Genomic DNA, 16,116 nt, shown 5'->3' with positions numbered 1-16,116 from the left:
TTCACCCAAACCATCTACATCTTTCAAGCTGTTGGTTATAGAAACTGTTCAATTTCTTGAGGTATCTCCCATGCCATGTGTAGATAATTGGGAATGTTGTGCTAAATGATGGAGCTAGCTGGCTGACCCTGCTTGCTTATAATTACGGGAGATACAATCTGTCACTATGAAGAGACATCAAAAGAATGTAACTTAAACTGTTAATCTGGATGCATCTGCAGATTCCTCATCATAAAGGTACGTTGGTGCCTCTTAAATTATCAAATAATGTGAATTTTTTTTTGCCTAACTGAGGCTTTGAACAGGCTCTTTGTGAATTAGATAATCTTAAGAAATGGAATGATGTAGTTTCTAGCCTTGTCTGAATGTGTTTAGCTTAATTTAATTTCATAGGAGTCACTGTGTTCTTAGCTGTAACTGCTGCTTGAAAAGGTTAATATTTTATGAATAATATTTTGATACTTCACGTGTATCACAAAATAAGATGCAAACCTCAATTTTTATCTACAGGTATATAAACCTTAAGGAGCTCTGCTGGCTTCTGTTGAAGTTTGCAGTGATTTAGCATATTGTGTCTTGTTTTACAGGGCATATTTACATAAATTCTGTTATTGTGATGTTTATAGTTGGTCCTAGAAGGGATAGAGAACGAGTAGCATTTCTTTGTCATAGTCATGCATGCCAACTTAATACTTTTCTTTCTAATATTTGTGCAGTGTTTAACTTGACGAACAATGTGGATTTGGAGAACACCAAAAGGAAAATGGAGCTGTACCAGAAGGATAACAAAGAAGTCATTCAGAAAAATAAGATAAAACTGGTTAGTTAACTTCTTCTTTACCCTACAATTTTTATTCATTAAGGAATTAAAGGATTTCTGAAGTGGAGTACTTTCTGTAACATCTTAAAAACAAGCAAAAAGCTGAAGGCACTATGCAGATATCACTTTGTAGTCAAATAAAAGCAATATGCTAATAGTCTGCAATACTGATGTTTAGTACTGCTTAAAGAGATGAAATTGATAGTTGAAATGTAATTATGCTTTATTTTGGGGAGAGCTTAAAAAGAGGGACAGGCAGTAAAGTCTGCATCTGATGCACCACCACTGCATGTGTGCTGGCCATGTCATTGGCCAGTAGCCGTGAGAGACCAAGTTCATTCCTATAGTAGGACAATCATTCCTTTCTCATCTGAAGGAAAAAGGAATCCAGACAGACATTGTGAAGTTCCCATGAGAGAGGTGTAAAACTGAGGGAAAGCACAGGTCTGCTTTATGCAAAATGGAAAACAAAAGGTCTTGCAGCAATCATTGAAACTTACGTTTGAGAGCTGGTAACATCAAAAGCGTGGTGTACCTGGTCTGTATGCAAAGCACATGGTTCTTTGAAGATCTATTAATTTAAAACATGGCTCAGATATCATTTTGTTCTTTAAAAATAAACTTGCAAGCATTTCTTTCTGTAAGAAAAAAGTAATCTGTTAAATATTTTTTCAGCATGAAAATACACATTGTTACCGGTTCTTGAAGGAAAATGTCTGCCCAGAGTGTGACATAACAAGGTTTTGTGTTTGTATTCCAGTTGCTCTAAGGACTTGCTTTCAAATCAGTAGGAGTGAAATCCTCACTCCCCTGAAGTCTGTGGCAAAACTCCCAGTGATTTCTTTAGCTCTAGGATTTCACAGGAGGAGATTGGAATCTGAAAAATGTTTGTTTGAACCTCTTCCTTTTAAAGGCAAGGAAATTTCCCTAGGGGTCCATCTCTGATCTGTTATCCTGTCTCTGACACTGTGCAATATCCTATGCTTCAGAGCTTGAAGAGACCTGCCAAATCTTTGGCTCCATGTCTTATTTTACAATGTAGGTGCAACCTCTGGGGTCACTGTGAAGACTAGTGTGCTCTGCCTGCAGCCCACCTTCCTGTTCACGTACGTGACTTGCAAAACCAGCCTGTGCCTTAGCTGTGTGATCATATCACACAGCTCAGTAATACTCTCTACCCTCCCAAGCGCCCTGGGCTTTCTGTTTTCTGTACTGTAGGGTCTTGCTGTGCTAGAGGCTGTCTGGTGGAAGCTGGGCAAGCCTGCGTGAATCCAGAGTTACTGGAGATCTGGAGACGTTTCTTTTCATTTCTTTTCCAACACTTGAAACGTTTAACATTTCTTTTTCAACAGTTGAAACATAATAATAGGCTTGACGCAGTTGCTCTTACAAAAACTGCATGATCTTGCCCATAAATTTACCCCTCTCCCAAAAGCTGAAATGGTGCTTTCTGTCTCTAGCTCTTTTTGGCAGGTTCTGGAATGTCTTTCCCTCCTTAAATGGTAAAACGTGCCCTAATTTCTTGCCTAAACTTCTTATGGCCAATCATTGTCCCTTCATTCTTGCACTGACATAAATTTTTCTGTCCACTGTAATAGCTTGCTTCTGAGGGATACAGATATTCTCTGTCCCTCTTGGTGTTTTTGTTACCCTTTGCCTGTTCTAGTTTGAATTTGTGTTTGGCAGGCAGCAGGGACCAGAATTGAATGCAGTATTGTAGCTGAGATCTTAACAGCCTCTTATAAAAGAACACTGTTTTTCCATCTCTACTGGAAATACGTTGGCATACATGATCCTATGGCAGTTCTTCTCTTCTAGTGCTGTCACATGAGAGGTTCAGGATTGGCACTGGTCAAGTTAAGCATCACAGAATGGCAGAACGTTAGGAGTTGGAAGGGGCCTTGGAAGGTAGTCACAGGGTAACTTGTAACTTCCTACTTTGTCACAAGATTTTTAATTTCATTTGTGTCCTGATTTTCAGCTGGGATATAGTTATTTTTCCCAAGAAGCTGGGGAAGGGACACAGCCACGACAGCTGACCCGAACTAGCCAAAGGGAGGAGGAGTTATTGCTCGAGGATTGGCTGGGCATCGGGTTCTGGGAGGGGAGCCAGTTGCATTGTGTATCACCTGCTTAGTATATTCTTTTACAAGTATTGTTGTTGTTAGCTTCCTCTTCCTTTGCTGTCCCAGTAAACTTTCATAATCCTCGAGTTTTACCTTTTTTTCTTCTGATTCTCCTCCCCATCCCCTGCTGCTGGCTGGGGGTAAAACATGACAACTTGTTGCTTTGTTCGGTCTTGAAATAGTTTTGTCTGGACTCTGTGTTATGAATGTGGTTTTAAATTTTCTTGATTGCCCTTTTGTGAATGTGGCAAAGTGTTACACTTTGTTTACTACTTACCATTTACTATCTTGACTTTACTTCAGACTTTACCATGATCATCTTTATTTCTTTAGATGTTGGGACTTGGTTATCTTTAAGCTCAACACAGCCCTTACTGGCTACTGAACTCATTTCTTCTGTTTTACTGTTTTGTCTGGTCTTCCTTTCAGAAAGACTTTCATCTAACTTCCAATAATTCCTCAGTCTTTCCTGTGGTCTGATCTGGTTTAGGTTTACGTATCAGCTTCTGATTATCATTTTTCTGGGTTGGTTCTTCAGACAAGGTTTGTCAGCGCTTCCCTATAAGTTCTCTGCTGTTTCAGTGCAAATTCCAAGCAGTCTTTAGACATGAATGTGGAAGAGGCTTGGAATGTCTTAAAGATCCTGAGCTCTTCAGTACTGTTGACTAACTGCATCCCTTAATTCTCAGAAGTAACCCTAATTAGCACCTTGGGATTGCTTTTTGTTGGTGGTGGGTTTTTTTTGCTTTCTTTCATTAAATGCAAAAAGAATCCAGTGTCAGGTGGTGACTGGTTAATGACCAGCTCTTTGAGTGCCACTGCTGTCATAACCCAACTGCTCTGAGGGGTTATGCACTGGTGAAGGTTCAGGCTGCCAAGGAGACAAACCTGGGCTGTGTTTTAGTGAGATGATGATGATGAGCTCGGTGCAATACCAGATTGCTTCTTGACCATCCTACTTCCACCCAAACCAAGTTAATGTCTACAATCGTGTTTGAAAGTAGGGGGTAAAAGAAACGTTCCAGTGTGTAAAGAATCAAACCAAATGTCAGGAGCCAATAAATGTGTGTTTATCAAGTGTCTAAATACTTGCTAATAGCTGTTATGTTACATATAACTGTATACAGATGTTCACAGATAGAAGTTTGTAAAATCTTAGCAGTAGTAAAAAGTAGCACTAGTAACACGATTGCAGCTAAGGTGGCTGACAGTGTCATGCGGTCCACCGTGCTTGACCAGGAGGATGTCACTGTGCTAGTGAGATCCTCAGGTAGCTCTGCTCGAAGGCAAACCTTACCTACACATGATTGCTTGTGACTTACCATCTGAAATCAGATGACACGTTCAGACTTGCAGCTTGTGCTCCAAGACCGAATCTCTAACCACAGGCTCTTCTGCTTTTTCGCTGCGAGCACTTCTTGCAGTTTCATGTACCAGTGTGCATCCTGTTGGTGCACATCATCCAGGAGCTCTTCTAAGAAAGAGGAGGTGGGTTGGTCACCACAACTGCTAGTGAGAAAATGAAAGCAGCTTCTGTTGGTGTGGTGGCAGGTGGTGAAATCTGTCAGCTCTTGCATCTAGGAGTTACTGGACCTCACTGGAACCCATTGGCTTCATCTGCCTGGTAAAAGGATGTTTTTCAGCATATTCTGCCATATATCAGATCTTTGTGCTTTATGGTAAAACTTCAGGGTGTTTTTTTGTTACAAGAACAGATTTTGCTAAGCTTTTGGCTGAAATTGCTTCCGTGGATTAATAATCTATTTAAATGTTATGAAGTCTTAGTTATCTCTGCATTTTCACTGTATCTCCTTTTGCTTTAGTTACTTTTGGTGGGGCAGATTATGAAAATATTCTCTGTATGTTATTGTCCTATACCTTCTTACCACTGAAATGATGTGCTTTTGATTGCCTCTTCTGTATAAAGGGTGTTAGCTATAATCTTTTCCCCCCACCATCGATAAGCTTTCCTCTTTCTAGTTCTACTACTTCAAATACAGATGACTTAATAGCTTATGGCTTTAAAAAGACTCTTCAAGAGGTAAATCCTAAAACTAAAGCTAGTGCCGATGTACTAGTTATTTCTTGCTTTACTTCTCTTGTGGCACATCACTTCAAGTTATATAGGAAAATTTAAGAATTTTCTAAGAAATGAGACCTTTTTATGCTTCATGCTTAAATATCTTTTAGATTATTAGCTTCTCTCAATATTCACAGATTTGTCATTTCTTATTTGTCTTCTATGTCTCTGTTGTGAAGCACACAGCATACTTTGCACACAAGCTGCGGCTGATCAGAGGAGCAGTATTGTAGGATTATATTTTTGGCCACCCACTTATATCACTTGAAGTATAGGGTGTGTGGGAGCAGACCTTTCTTTTAGAGTGGAGGTGTAAATAAACCCCATTGGCATGCTCTAACATTTAAAGAGCCAAGATCCAAGTGGTTACTTCCTAGTGCAGAGAGCAGCAAAGAAAAGAAATCTAACTTTGCTCTGGACATTAAGAGGAGGTCGAATCATCATCACCTTAGAATTCTGCCTTAAAAGGTAGAACGTGGCTGCATTCTCCTTGCTTAGTCTCTCCTGGGCACTTTGGTAGTCAGTAGAGCTGTGGGCAGGCTTTGGCTGCCCAAGCAGGAGGATTGTGATGAGTTAATTTGTAATTTCCATTTCAGACGCGGGAGCAGGAAGAGCTGGAGGAAGCTTTAGAGGTAGAGCGACAGGAAAACGAACAAAGGCGGCTGCTCATACAGAAGGAAGAACAGCTACAGCAGATGATAAAAAGGAAGAATAAGCAGGCACTCTTGGATGATCTGGTGAGTAACAAAACCAAAGGCTTCGAATGCTCGGTAGCAGACCAAGCAGTAAGTACACTGACATTAAGCTGTAGAGTGGTTAACTGTGTGGAATTAACACATCTGCCCCTTTCTGTCTGCTTGTCTTGCATGTTTTGTGTTACTGTTCCCTCACCCTTTGTTCATTTGAATATTTCCAACAACTCTGTTTTTGGTAAATTAAAGGCTCGATGAAGAGAGCTCCTGGGACTGAATTTAATTGGACTACTTGTTCGGAATGTCCAGGGCTGGTTAGAAATTAATTCTACAAGATCATTCTTGACTGTTTGAATATAAAATTAACCCTGGATAACAATCTAGCAAGGAAAAATGCAGGAGGGTTGTGGGTTTGTTTGTTGGGTTTTTTTTTTTAAATAATTTTTCTGGTTTTACCTGTTTTGGGTGTTTTTTTGTTTCTTTTCCTAGTGAGCTTCCATTGAAAGCCCTTTTCTTGGTGCTAATTGACATGTGGAGATATATTTCAGAAGTTGCTTTAGTTGAGTCAGGCCACTCTGTTTACTTATAAGTTGATGTTTGGCTGCATCTCTGAAGAAGACCTAGTATGTAAGTCTAGATTTCTACTGAATTCATTGACAGCATTGAAGCCACAGGCTTTGACTGGGATCAAGGATGGCTTGCATTCGTGTAGCTGATACAGTCAAGGTATCAAGGTCTGTCACGTCTGAGGCCAGGTAACTGCCTGCTTTTATTGCAGTTGTCACCAGCTGATGGCATCTGGTTTGTCTGATCACACAACCTGTGAGGGGGATAGAGAGGAGCTACCAAGTTGGTTCAGCCACAGTGTGAACTCCTGCCACTGCTGGCTTGTTAGGCAGTCCCCAATAGTGGGTGACAATCTGGTGTGTTGAAGCATGGTGGTCATTGGAAGCTGCTTCATAAGCTCAGCCACCTCTGTGAGGGGGAGAGGGTAAAGAACAGTAACCTCATGAATTACCTGAGTGTTAATCAACCTTTTTTGAGTCAGAGCACATACATGATAGGTGGTCCTTTTTGTTTTCAAAAACTACTAATGGGAAAGTATTTCTTGCCTTGAGTGTGTTATGTTCCCTCACTGCTAACTTCTTGTGTGTGAGTTGCTCCTTTTGAAGTGAATGAAGCTTGGATTCATTTCAAGGAGGTAAGAAAAAATGTAGGCTACTTCTGGAAATTTTGTTTATCTTGTCTTTGGCTGAATTTACTACTGATTCTGCATCTGAAATGGGGGGATGATGTGTGGGCATAGAGAAGCTCACTAAATGTTATTTAAACCAGACTCATATCTCAGTTTTTTAAAATACACTTCTGGGGACAGGCATGTGTGCACACATGTTCACTTACTCTAACACTCATGAGAATAATCTGTGTGTAACCTTGAAGGAAATAAGAGGAAAAAACATGTATATTAATGCATTTATGTGCACAGCTATGCCAGTTTGGTTTAAAGCTGCTTGGCAGATTTAAGTCAGAATCTCTCACTGTCCTGGTTCTGGCCAGGCCAGAGTCACCCTCCCCAAGCAGCCAGCCCAGCTGAGCTGAGTTAGCCCAGGTTCTTTTCCACACCACCTGACACCACTCCCCCATAAAAGGGGCTGGTTGGGGATGGGTGCTCCTAGGTACCTCCAAGGCAGTTCGAGTGGGACCAGGGCACCTGGTAGGACCTTGCATGGTGCAATCATTTGGTGGGTAAGGTACAATGTATTATCACTGGGTGGGAGCATAATTGGGTGTTACTGTTCTATTTCACAGTGCTTTTGTCAGTAAGCTGTCCTGATCCCAACCTATGGAGGCTCTGTTTCTCCTCTGGGAGCAAGCTGCATGTGTGCTCAGCCACTGTTTGGGGTTGAACCACCACGCTCACTTATTCCAGTTTGTCTCACATTACTAGAGCATTCCTTCCAGCGTTGTTTCCTTAGCTCTTACTCAAGATACAGATGCTTTTATCCTTTTTCCTGGGAAAGTAGAGTTCCTCTTTGAACCAGCACAGAAGGCCCTGTCATGAAGAGAGTGCATCAATGTGGAATTTAGCAGTTTCAGGGGCTGCTGAAGAGCTGCCTTTTTCTAAGCCAGGAGACCTGGCAACTTGTCATTGGATTTGCTGAAGGAAGCAGGTGTTTCATTTTTGTATGCAAAAGCAGAGGTGAGCAGAAAGGGTCTTTGAAACCCCCTCAAATCTGGAACTTTGCAGCAGGCAGTCTCTTTTCACTTTAAAGGTGAAAGTGCTTTCAATCCACACAAGGATCAATTAATAGAATCTCCACTATGAACTTGAATTTGATGTCTCAGAAGAGAATTTTTGAACTGGTTTCTGACTTGTTTCAATCCTGTTCCAAAACACTCTTAACTTACTGGATGCCAGTGGTGGTGTGTGTTTTAGTGTGGGTGTCTTGGTTTTTGGTTTTGGTTTTCTTTCACATAGCAGTTGATTTCACTGGAAACCTACCTCACCAGATGGCTTGAGGAAAGACTGGTTATAAATAATACTTAAAACACAACCAAAATAGGCAGTTTTAACTGTTACTGCATGTGTATTGCTATTAAAACATATCTTAATATTCTAAGACCAACAGAAAGGTGATTTTTAAAAGGCTGAGGAAGGAAACCAGGCATTTTTAAGTTGTGTCTCTGTTTATGAAAGGGCACTGTCAACTTAAATTTGAGCCAAAACTTGTTTTGTAATAATAAAGGTTTATAAAACCAGCACTGAAGTGTTTGTATAATGACTTACAAAGTCTCTGGAAAACCAGCAGTTGTTAAACAAACAAACATTTCCTATGGTCTTTAAAACCTCCTCTAATGTTGTTCTGCAATTCTCAAAATGCATCTGATCATAAGCAAAGCCTAACTGAGAAGTGCAGTGAAAGCAAATGTAAGCAGTAGTAGCTCAAAGAGCTACCTTAAAAAAAAACCCCTTCCATCTATGGTTGCTGGTATTGTGCTAAAACAACACAGATTAAGTTCTGGTTACAGTAGTACCAGTGGCAAAACTACTGACTTGGCAGGATTGTGAGTAAAGAGGGAGGTGGGAAGCTGATGTTTCTTTGATCCGTTGGTTTTGAATCATCTCTTTTGGCTGCATCACTTGGTGCTGGGAAACTACAGCCCACTTAACCTGGATCTTGGTCATTTTTGTGATGATATCCCCTCCCTGCCACATGCCCCCTTCCCTTTCCTCTCACTGGGCAGCAAGACAAAAAGTTAAAGACTTTTTTTGCATGGTGCAGGTAGAGATGTCAGGACTTTCCTGAGCATTTTACCTTTGGTGCTTAAACCCTAATGACTGAGGAGACTTGGTTTTCCATGTGTGTTTGTTATGGCATTAGCATATTGAGTAAAGGTCTCAGTTGTTTACAAAACAGGATGAGACTACTGTCCCTTCCTTCCTCAAAGAGCTTGTAATTCACATAGTCCCAGAGGTAGGGAAAAGGCACCGAAGTGTTTGGTACTGAAAATGTCGTGCAGCTGGCTCTGGTTCCAGCCTGGGGAGCACAGTGGCTTGTGCAGAAAGGACTGGACCTGGGGCCAAGGCTCCACAATCCAGTCCCTGGCTGCAAGCAGGGAGGGGAAGGCCAGCATCACTTGCTGGCAGGGTAAGTAAGGCTCTGCAGGCTGCTGGAAGAACAGTCGGGTGCTTCGCCTGGGCTGGTGCCTGTTTTCCCTCTCAGTACTAAATGAGGCAGCTTTTATATTGCCTGCATCCTAAGTGGCTTCTCTTACAAGAAAACCTCTTGATTTAAAAGCTCACCACCTTGTTGCAGTTTAAAATTGTAGTCTGAAATGCATTTTCACGGAATCACAGATGGTAGGGGGTGGAAGGGACCTCAAGAGATCATCGGGTCCAACCCCTGATGCATATCATCCTATCATTGGAAGGGGGGTGTATCTGTGTGTTTTGGTGTGGGGTTTATTTTTTAAACCTTCTAGACTTGGATAATCAGGACTGAGTAAAACACTAAAGCACTGCCTTGATTTACTGTATAAATTCTCTCCCCTGTGTACAGATGATTATAGGTCTTCTGTGTTGTGGGACTTGCCGCCTCCTGTTCCCGAGCCTGTACTTCCCAGGCATGAGTGAAATGGCATTGCAGCACATGGCAAAGAGGTGGCTTTTCCTGAGCTGTAGCATAGCTTGGAGTCAAGCTAAGGGCAAGGTGCCTTAAAGACATCATGTCCCCCCTTTTCCTGGAACCTCAGGGCTTTCAAGACAAACCTTTCAGAAATTTTTGCATATGACTAGCTTAGTTCCTACTGTTAAGGCAGTTTGTTTTCCCATAGAGAAAGCTGCTAGTACGGATAAAGGCGTACAGGATTGGACCTTTTGTGTGTGTGTGTTAATAGTTAACAGAAGGGCTGTGTGTGTGTTAGAAAGGACAAACAATCACAGACGTGGTGGCTTGCTGGCACGGTGTGGCTTTCCCACAGTTGTGTAATCTGGTTACCGGTCATTGTGTGGACTCTTGAGAAGTTGGTACAAAAATGGACTTCCTTCAGTTATTGTATTAGAAATGCAGTGAGCATTTAAGGAATATGAGAGGCCAGAATGAACCAGAGAACCCTTCACACTTTTCCCTTCTCCCCCAGCGTGCTGCATCTGATGATTAAATGAATCCAACGTCCTTAAACTCATGCTGCTGCATGGTAGCTACAGACATCTGTAATTCTTTGAGGATGCAGACTGTAAACTAGTGCATTTCTGGTCCAAATTTTCTCCCAGTTGCACAGAAATTAGATGTCTTCTACTACAGCTTAGGTTTTTAGCCTCTTCTCTCCCCACCTCCTGGTTAATCACAGAAATGGGAATAGGATCCTGCAGATTTGTGACTCTGGACCAGATCTTCTTGAGTGAGTTTTTTCTGCTTTTAGCACTTTACCATCTGATTGTGAGACAAAGGGAGTGCAACAAAAAATAGAGAGGGAAGAGGACTGGACAGAGATATGAAAAGTTATTGTTCAAGATGGCTGTTCTTTGTGGTCACTTCAGAGGATTTCTCTAGGATCCCATGAGCAGCAAGGCATGTTGTGGCATTAAAATCAACCAACTTCTGAACTGAATAAGTGAAAAATCACAGTTCAGTTTATTAAAATCTGCTTGGTTTTGTGTGTAACAAATATGCTTTTTTCAGTAGTCACTTGGTTCTGTGGAACAGAAGTGTATGTGATGGTTTGAGGGCCTTGGGAATAAAACACCGTGCTAGAGCAGCCCAGGAAGAATCCCTCTGAACTCCCCTGCTCTCAACTTCGTGGTCTCTAGTTATGAAGCCTCAAGGTTTTAGGGGGTGTGTGTGGGTAGTTGTATTAGTTTGTTAGAAAATTATTCAGCCAATAATTTTGTGACTCTCTCAAGAATGCTGTTACATACGTGTATGTTAATAATCGGTCTGTTCTGGGAGTTCAAGTAGTTCATTTGCTTAACTGTTCATTTTACTACTTTTTATATATATTTTTTTAAAAAAAAAATTGGCTGGCTTCCCTAAAAATAAGTTGGTGAAGGAGAAAATAAATATGCTGTTGGTTGCACTTACAATAGTGCCATTGTGCAAAGCAGAGCAAGGATCATTTCCAAACGGCCTCAGGTGAAATCTAATGGGAAACAATTTCAAACTGGTCTGAGTTCATTGGTAGAAAGAATGCGTCTTAGATAAACATCTGATCCAAGTTATACTATTTGGTATTATTCCTTCTCTGATTAAGTTCTAATTTTTTTCCCCCCAAATTTTAATAAATACAGTTGCATTGGCCAGTTGGAATAAGGAGCCTGTTATATTGTCTTTAATGTGGATTCTATAAAAATGGTTGTTCGCAGGTTACTCTGATTTATGGGGTTGCTGCAGCTTTTTCTTATTACTGCAAATGATCGTTTTTCTGTAAACTGTTCCTCATAGAGAGGATACTTAGCATTGGGCTGCTCTGCTAGTGATGGTCTTTCAGACACAGCCTGCAGTTTTGAAGTACATGCGGTGTTAATTAATACGAGCTTTGGTTTAGCATTCAAATATGTTCCTCATGTGTTTACAGGAGAGCTCCAGTCTTCCTGCTTCACTGCTTTTAGCTCAGCATAAAGACAGATCTACTCAGCTAGAAATGCAACTGGAAAAACCCAAACCTGTCAAACCAGTCACGTTTTCCACTGGCATCAAAATGGTAAGATTTGCTTGTTTCTCTTTCTTTTTTTTTAGTGCATTTCAAAAGACCAAGGGATTTTCTCATATGAAATTTAGAGGGTATCTAAACCTGAGTTGCATAGTGTATGAAATACTGTTCACTTCCAATTAAATAATTAGGAATTAATAAAATATTTTAATAATTTTCCTAGTTGAAATATAATAATTGTGTAGTTGTCAAAACTTGAGCTGTATCTCTTTCTCTGCAAAGTTGCAGTTCCCTTGAATTATTTTTGTCTCATTTGTGTACTAGTTCTGGAAGTTGAAATTTTGGAAGCTTAAGAATAGGCTGTACTTTCTTCCAGTTTTCCTTAAGCACCGGAATGATCTGTGAGTATGAGATGGACCATGTAGAGAGTGATGCTGAGTAGTTAAGGATGCAATTTTAATTTTTGTTGGACTGTAGGAAGCAAGGTTGGTTTTTTTCAAATACCTCACTGCTGCAGTAGCAGCTAAAGATCTGTTGGCATTCTTGTTCTTGATCATGATGTGGTACAAGTACCCATCAGTCTGCGTGTGGAAGTGTAAATTTGGGGGTGTTTAGGAGTTGGGCATGAGTTTCTGAGCTCTCTTACACCTTACTGTTTTCCTCTTGTTATAAATCTCTGTGCTTGTAGATAATGGTAAACAATGTCTTAAAAATAACCAACGTACTCTCCTCAACAAAATGCCAGCAAAGCAGAAACCTTGGCATCAAACTAGTGTCCCATCAGTGAATTTATTTTATTGGGGTATCTGTGCTGTGTTCATTATCTGCCAAAGAGCTCACAGTGTAGAAGCACTTGCAGCTTATTCTTCCAAAAGTAGTGTCAGCTTTTGCAAAGCTGGCAGATTGTTTTCTTGTTTTCCTGTAGTATAAACCGTATCTTCTTCCTTTTTCTTTAAAATCTTCAAGTCTGGAGGAGATTCATGTGCTTTGTGAGATGCTTTCTGTTTGTGTAGAGAAGCTGGTGGACAGAAACTGTTCATTTTTCTGTTTTAAAACATCCTCTAACTGAATGTCTTTACTTTTTCTGGCTGTTAAAATATGTTGTCAGAATTTCTCAAAGTTCTTGGCCTTTTTGCTGGGAACCTTATGCTACACAGTGAGGACAGGGGAAGTACTTTGCAACACATTTGTGAATGGATATTAAATGCAGCATGCAGCAGTAGACATTTTAGATCTGGAGCCTTAAGTCACCATTCCTGGATGAAGTTTAGAGACTTGAATGAGGAGATTTCTAGCATCATGACACTTAAATCTTTACATTTGAAATAATAAGAGATACTCCAGATAAGTGATGGTAACTTTGTCAGTGTTCATAAAGTGTGAGGAGATGACTAATTTAACTGGTTCAGTCCCAGCCAAACAAAATCCTCACCCTGACTGACATAGATTAAAGACAACAACTTAAAAATTAGGAATAAGTACAGTTCACAACAGAAATATTTGAAGCTGGTGACTACTATTTATGGAAAGTGGATTACATCAAGCAAACCAGATTTTACACTGATAAAATTACAGGTTTTGTTGGGAAAGAAGGTTTCCATATTTTCTTTATGGAGTGCTTGGTGTAGTTATTACATTGATTTTTAGAATTATATAGAAATTACATTATACAATAATGACAATATTGAGATTCAGTGCAATGAATGATTTAACTGGCTAACTCGTAATTTCTCAAGTAGTTGTTGGTTACCCACAGCATGGGAATATTCCTGTGGGTGTTCTGCTAGGACACAGTCCCATGTGTGGAAGCAGATGTTGAATTTCTATGGATGACATGCAAGTTGGCAGTTTACAGGGCTGCTTTGACAGGCTGGCCTCATGTGAATGAAATGCATTTTAATATGGCTAAATGCAAAATTATAAATAGAGGAGTATATAGCAGGCTCTGTGAAGAGGCTTTGGAAGTTTAGCTAAGCAAGTAAAACAATTTGACCCTTGGCCACAGCGTGTGTGTGGGCCTTGGGTATGCGAACAGTACAGCAGTAAATAGGAAAGGACTTTTCCTTCTGAATGCCTGTTGGGAAGGCTGATGGGCTGAAGAGCCCTGCTGACTGCATTTTAAATCCAAAAAATCAGAAAAAACACAGAAGTCGAGCCATGAAGGTAGAAACATGCTTCGTAGTGCCTTCTGGCTCTAGCCTAAGAGAAGGTCGTGACTCATGGCAAGTACCTCCTTTGCACACACCATGCCAAATCTGAACAGTGAAACAGTAAATGTAGCAAGAACCAGAAACCTTAGCTAAACAAATAAGCTTGAAATAGGGATTGGAGGAACAAATAACCTCAAGTTCACAATGTGCCACTGGTTATTTGGCCTCACTGTTAAAACTGACTCTGGAATGCAATGAAATTGCTAATTCTTGATGTTTTCAGATTAGGACCTGGATGTGTCTTGGAAAATTACTGTAGTTGAATGCAAATTGTTCAGCTCCAAATGGAGTTAGTTCTGTAAAAGGCAGTGTGCTTGTTGTACAGGATTTGTTTGATGATCCATGATGGTGTATTCTAGTGACAGCGTAAGGTGACTTCCCACCTGGGCACTCACCTCATGATGTGCTTATTTTCCAGGTTGAATGTTTTCCTAAAACCTTCAGGTGTCCCTTTGTTTTGCATAGGTGTACACCTGAAACAGGCAGGGCTTTTGTTGTGCTGCCCTGCAAGGGCAGCACTTTTTATAGTCGCTTTAGCTTTGTTCCTCTCTAAGCCACAGGATTCAGTTGTATTGGTGGGGGCAGCTCTGGGGCAGTATTGAGAATTTCTTAAATACAGTTCCAATTAGTGCTCTGTCTGGCTCAGCAGTTCTGCAGCTTTAGTTTCTGTGAACAGTCTGTTTTGTGCTCACTGTTAGTGAGTCGCTGCATACGTTCTTCCCCTGGACACTGACCTTTACTGTGAGTGCTTTCCTTAATTTCATTTCAAAAGAAGGAATTCCAGATAGTGCTGAGATGCTGGCTAATCCAGAGCTTGTGTTTACACAAAGGCTATAAAAATATTCAATCCATGCCTTTTATTCTTTTTTTTTCCCCTCCCCCAGTTTGTACGTGGGTGTTTTTCCTGGGACGGTCTCGGTCAGAGATGTTCTTCAGCCTGACTGATAATCGGACGTGTTTCTGGGTTTCTGAACTAGGAGGCATGCCCATTCTAGCCTCCTGGGCAATACTCAAGGAAGTTGGCTCATTTAAGGTGTTCTATCATTGCTGTGGAGCTCTGTGCTTGCAGGGGGAGCAGGGAGCGGCGCTCACTTGTAAGCTAAGCAAGAGCATCCCCTATAGCACAAGACAGACAGCTCCTGGCCATAGGGTCTCCTTCACTTCTTCTGTTTCTAAATTTTTTTTTTCTTCTTTCAAAGGCTGTTTTTTTTTCTTTGCAGTTTGCTCATTAACTTTTAAATTTTATTTCAGTAAATTAGACCTTCTGTGCATGAAGCATGTCTTCCTAATCAATCAGTTTGATATCTCTCTTACGTGGGGGAGGAAAGTGCTTCCGAGTTTTCTGCTTATCGTGCTCATCATATTAAGAAGTAGGCTTTCAGCATATCTGAATATTTAAAACAGTCATATTTAATCTCAAATCAGTGTAAAAACCACAAAAGTAACTGTAGCAATCCTAATTGCTGCAGTAGTGCTAAAAATACTATTTCCTGTCAATGCTTGTATTTTACATTTTAGTAGCCATCAAAAAGAGCAAAGGTTTTTGGAAATTAATTACATCTATGGTATTTCCAGAATTGTGGGGAAGTGGTCACAGTACTGAGCTTGGCTGAGGTCAAGAAGCATCTGGACAGTGCCCTCAGTCCCATGCTCTGACTTGGCTGGCCCTGTGTGGAGCCAGGAGTTGGACTTGATCATTATGGGTCCCTTCCAACTCAGGAGATTCTAGGATTCTGTGATTATCAAGGGGTGAAAAACAAGTCTAAGGTTTGGCAATAGAACTGTTCTGTTTCTTGGTGAATATAGTGACAGTGTCTGGTTGGGAGGCGGCTTTAATATGAAGCCAGTTTTAACATGTGAAAGAGGTGCTCGTATGCATCGCACATACATAGTTGTTTGCAAATGCAGCAGGAATTAATTTAATTACAGTAATGTCATTTTAAGTCTCTGGTGTCTATGGGACCATAGGAGCCTTTTGGTACCTGTAGCCTTTGGGCTTTCCATGACTATTGTGGTTAAAAAAGCATAGAAGCTCTGT

At 40.7% G+C, this 16,116-nt stretch overlaps 1 protein-coding gene across 1 annotated transcript in view; it reads left to right on the top strand.

The window, feature by feature from the left end:
* Positions 1-16,116, top strand: part of MNAT1 (MNAT1 component of CDK activating kinase) — a gene marked incomplete at its 5' end in the record, with an annotated part of 120,491 nt that overhangs the window by 44,092 nt on the left and 60,283 nt on the right. Inside the window, 3 exons of the mRNA XM_084270510.1 lie at positions 717-820; positions 5,623-5,763; positions 11,794-11,919. Of these exons, the coding sequence (XP_084126636.1) occupies positions 717-820; positions 5,623-5,763; positions 11,794-11,919 (371 nt within the window). The remainder of the gene's footprint in view (positions 1-716; positions 821-5,622; positions 5,764-11,793; positions 11,920-16,116) is intronic.

This window comes from Gallinula chloropus (assembly GCF_964237585.1).
Source record: "Gallinula chloropus genome assembly, chromosome: 14".
Classification (NCBI taxonomy): Eukaryota; Metazoa; Chordata; class Aves; order Gruiformes; family Rallidae; genus Gallinula; species Gallinula chloropus.
Note: the sequence above shows the minus strand (reverse complement) of the source record. Positions and strands in the feature narration are given on the sequence as shown.